The sequence below is a fragment of the Pagrus pagrus genome (genome assembly GCF_965226575.1).
Source record: "Pagrus pagrus genome assembly, chromosome: 15".
NCBI classification, from domain to species: domain Eukaryota; kingdom Metazoa; phylum Chordata; class Actinopteri; order Spariformes; family Sparidae; genus Pagrus; species Pagrus pagrus.
Window position 1 is genome coordinate 18,106,098 of NC_140199.1, and position 3,907 is coordinate 18,110,004.

The 3,907-nt window shown below is 41.9% G+C and overlaps 1 protein-coding gene across 1 annotated transcript; it reads left to right on the plus strand.

Annotated features, from left to right (window-relative positions):
• The first annotated feature begins 269 nt into the window (after window positions 1–269).
• tomm20a (translocase of outer mitochondrial membrane 20) lies at window positions 270–2,805 on the plus strand. The gene is made up of 5 exons (XM_084375438.1): window positions 270–464; window positions 796–842; window positions 954–1,035; window positions 1,823–1,965; window positions 2,226–2,805. Exons 1-5 carry the CDS (start codon window positions 341–343, stop codon window positions 2,268–2,270), a joined length of 441 nt encoding a protein of 146 aa, XP_084231564.1. The 5' UTR covers window positions 270–340; the 3' UTR covers window positions 2,271–2,805.
• The last annotated feature ends 1,102 nt before the right edge of the window (window positions 2,806–3,907 follow it).

Consider the following 3,907-nt stretch of genomic DNA (forward strand, 5'->3'; position numbering starts at 1 on the left):
ATAAATGTGGTATAATCCCCTATAAATAAATAAAAGTTGTCTTTTTAAAGATCTTTAAAAGAAAACAAAACATTTAAATAATGTAATTATTTATTGAACTATATTGACTCATTTTTATATTTGTGCTCATTCTGATATATCTGTGAATTATTTTATACACATTAATTTATTTTATATACGCATTTAATTATCTAATACTGACATTCAAAAAATATCAATTTTACTGCGACATTACGCACTACGTCATGGTTTACGTACTTCCTGTCCGCACTTCCTTAGCAGCACGCTAGCTGCTAGCCCAGCTAGCGTGCTGCGTACCTTTGCCCGTGAAGTTTCAGATATGATGAGCGGCAGGACGAGTGTGGTGATTGCGGGAGTCTGCGGGGCCCTTTTCATCGCATACTGTATTTATTTCGACAGAAAGCGACGGAGTGACCCTCAGTTTAAAGAAAAGCTCCGTGAACGTAAGTGTTTGAGTTGTAACAGAAACAGTTAAAGTTAGCTTCACAGTCAACTTTCAGTTACAGCACCGTTAGCACGTTAGCTCCCATGTGACAGACACACGAGCCTCACTAGAAACAGCGCTACAAGCTCTTCTTCCGCACTTTTCTAAAAAGCACTCAGCGTAGAAAGTTTAAACATTTTTTCGTACTTCTTTGTCCTCAGCTGGGTCGCAGGATTGCTAACTCTATGCAGAAGCATGCTGCAGCTAACGACATGTGACTCATGAGTTTCTCTCTCGAGTTTTACAAGAGCAAACTAGAAACACAATCTAATGACACTTTTGTTTCGCAGGTAGAAGAAAGAAAAATGTTTCTAAAGACAAGTCTGGACTGGCAAAGGTAGGTCAAATGTAAAATCATGAATTCATTGCTCCCCCCCCTCTCTCGGAGGGGCACGATGGGCTCACACGTGCTTTTCCGTCTCACATTTTTTGTCTTTTGACTTTGAAGCTGCCTGATCTGAAGGACGCGGAAGCTGTTCAGAAATTCTTCCTGGAGGAAATCCAGGTCGGAGAGGAGCTGCTGTCACAAGGTTAGCCACATGATTGTTCAGTGTTGATTCAGACATAAAACATGCGAGTTAATGTGCATCACACACACACACACACACACACACACACACAGGATGAACACAAAGCTTGGAGAGCATTGTTTTGTAATTAGTAACTAATAAATAAAAATGCAAGTCATTCAGTGACACAACCTCAGCCATGCTTTATCTTTCTGAACAAAGTTGGCAAGTGACCAGTGACTTGTAAAGATCTACAACAATAAATCGCTAAGTTGTCGGCTGTAAAAGTAGCCAGCAACTATCTTACTAATTGATTTGAGTTGTTTTCAAGGAAGAAATAGGTCAAAATTCTCGATTACAGCTTCCAGTGTGACGATTTTATTTATTTTTTAATTTTATTGCCTAGCATCCTTAATAAACCCCCCAGTTGTCATTTGTGGTTCTCTGGGACAAGAAAGGATGCGAGATCAATCTTAGGATCCAAAGCTGTGAGCCATGTGTCAGTAGCTCTCAGTTATTTCACCCCTAAGACAGAAACGCTAACAAGTTGTTAATTTCCTGCACTTAGATATGCATAATCCCTGTTTTTTTCCTCCATGTCGGCAAACTAAATATCTTTTGAGTTGTGAACAAAACAGACATTGTAGGACGCCATCTTGGGCTTTGGAAAACACAATTTTCTGACATTTTATAGACCAAACAACTAATAGATTAGTCGAAATTGAAAATAGTTTCTAGTTGCCATCCACAACTATCCTGCGACTATTTTAATAACTGTTTTTTTGTATCCTTTTTTCTAACTCGCCAGGTGAATTCGAGAAAGGTGTCGACCACCTGACCAACGCGATCGCAGTATGCGGTCAACCTCAGCAGCTGCTCCAGGTCCTCCAACAGACGCTGCCGCCCCCTGTCTTCCAAATGCTGCTCACAAAACTGCCCACAATCAGCCAGGTGAGGATTTCCTGCAGCTCCCCTGACGATTTTATTTGTTTAGCATCCTTAATAAACCCCCCAGTTGCTATTTGTGGTTCTCTGGGACAAGAAAGGGTGCGAGATCAATCTTAGGATCCAAAGCTGTGAGCCATGTGTCAGTAGCTCTCAGTTATTTCACCCCTAAGACAGAAACGCTAACAACTTGTTTATTTCCTGTGTAATTTGCGGAAGTTTTGCTGTTCTGTGCAAGTCTGAAAGTGATCTCTTCTGTTTTTCAGCGAATCATCAGCGCACAGTCTTTAACAGAAGATGACGTCGAATGAATTAATGATTGAATGAATGTGAGATGTGATTATCATTCCGTAAAGGGATTTCAAAGACACTGATGTTTGTGCACTGTTTGCTACGTGTGACTGCAGTTGTGTTTGTGTGTGTGCGCGTTGTGTGAGCCTGTTATGAGAGAGCTCGACTTTTGGACATCAGATGAAGATAACCCTACCACCCTTGTATCACGTCACCCTGGGGTTACAAAACTTCCTCAAGCTTATTTTGGGAAACATTAAACACATTCCATCTTTCTGATCTCATTCCCACCAGATATCATGTTTTCTAGCCACGTGTTTATTTTATTTATTTCCCTTTAAAAGTAATTGTTTTATGTTTTGTGGAAGTGTCTTTGCAGACGTATGTAAATGATTTGTTACATATGTCTGTGCAGTTGATATACATGTTAGTGCCTACACTAAACAGAACACTTGTTTCTTTTTGCAATGTTAAATGTTATTTTTATATTCCAGTCTTTCATATCTAAATGTGTTATTTTTGTGTTTAAATCCTAAAATAAATCATGAAAACACGCTTTTGAGTTTCTGAGCTTCAGTTTGCCAGTAGATGGCAGTAGCAATGCACAGGAGAAGTCGGGACATATGGAGTGTGTGCAGTTTGTATCTGCAGGGTCATTTTAATGAATGAAAGAGTTTATCAAGATGTCAAGTAACATGGAGGATGGTCATAATGCACTGAAAGGGACAGAAATGTTATGCAAGTGAAAAAAAAAAGCAAACCTTGAGTCCTGACATTGAATGTGTTAATGAATCCTTGACACTGGTTAATAAAATACAGCCGTGCCAAAACATCTTGAGCGCTCCAGTATTTCTGTTTCCACCCAGCATGGTGATACATACAGTACGAGCTTGTCTGAGCCACTACATCTTCATTGTGAATGGCTTTATTGTGTGTGCAGAAGAGCGAAAGTGGAGCAGCTTGTCGGGGAAGGGAGTAGGTTGAGCGGTGTGTCTCTTGGAAGACAAATAGAGCTGTAATTATTTTTATCCCTGTCTGCAGCTGTTTTTCTAAGGACTCTGGCCAGAGCGGCCCGGGCCTTGACGTTGCCAGGAAACAAGAGCAGGGGAAAAATAGTTTTTCTACATTAGGAGTGAAAAATGAAAATTGAACGGCGGCCCAGAAATGTCGAGTGAAGACTAAATGGTAGACAGTGTTCCATTTTCCGTGAACTCGTGCTCGTTCTGCAGTCCTTCTCCTCAGCACTCCTGCTATTTTGCCATTTGGTGGAGAAGGAGAAGCCTGTCAAGGGGCCTGCAGAGTCGTCTGGCCCTGAGTGTGTGTGTGTGCAGAAGTTAGTGACTCGTTGTTAATGTGTCCTTTGGGGAGGCTGAGGAGAAAAATAGCAGACTGTGTTGGAGGTCAAGCTGGAGCTGTGGTGTGCTGCTGGCGCTGGGGGTAGGAACAGGTTCAGACCCGGTCCACACAGCGAGCCACTGGCCTGCCTCTCCTGTAAATAAACACTCGGCTGCTGGATGCGTACTCTGTCCCCTGCAGGCTGGAGAGAGCTGAGGGGTCACTGAAGGATAGCAGACCAGAGAGCACGCCGTCATGAAGTAAACCAAGTGAAACAAGCCCCGACATGAGGCCATGACACAGCAAATCTTCAGTTTTTTTT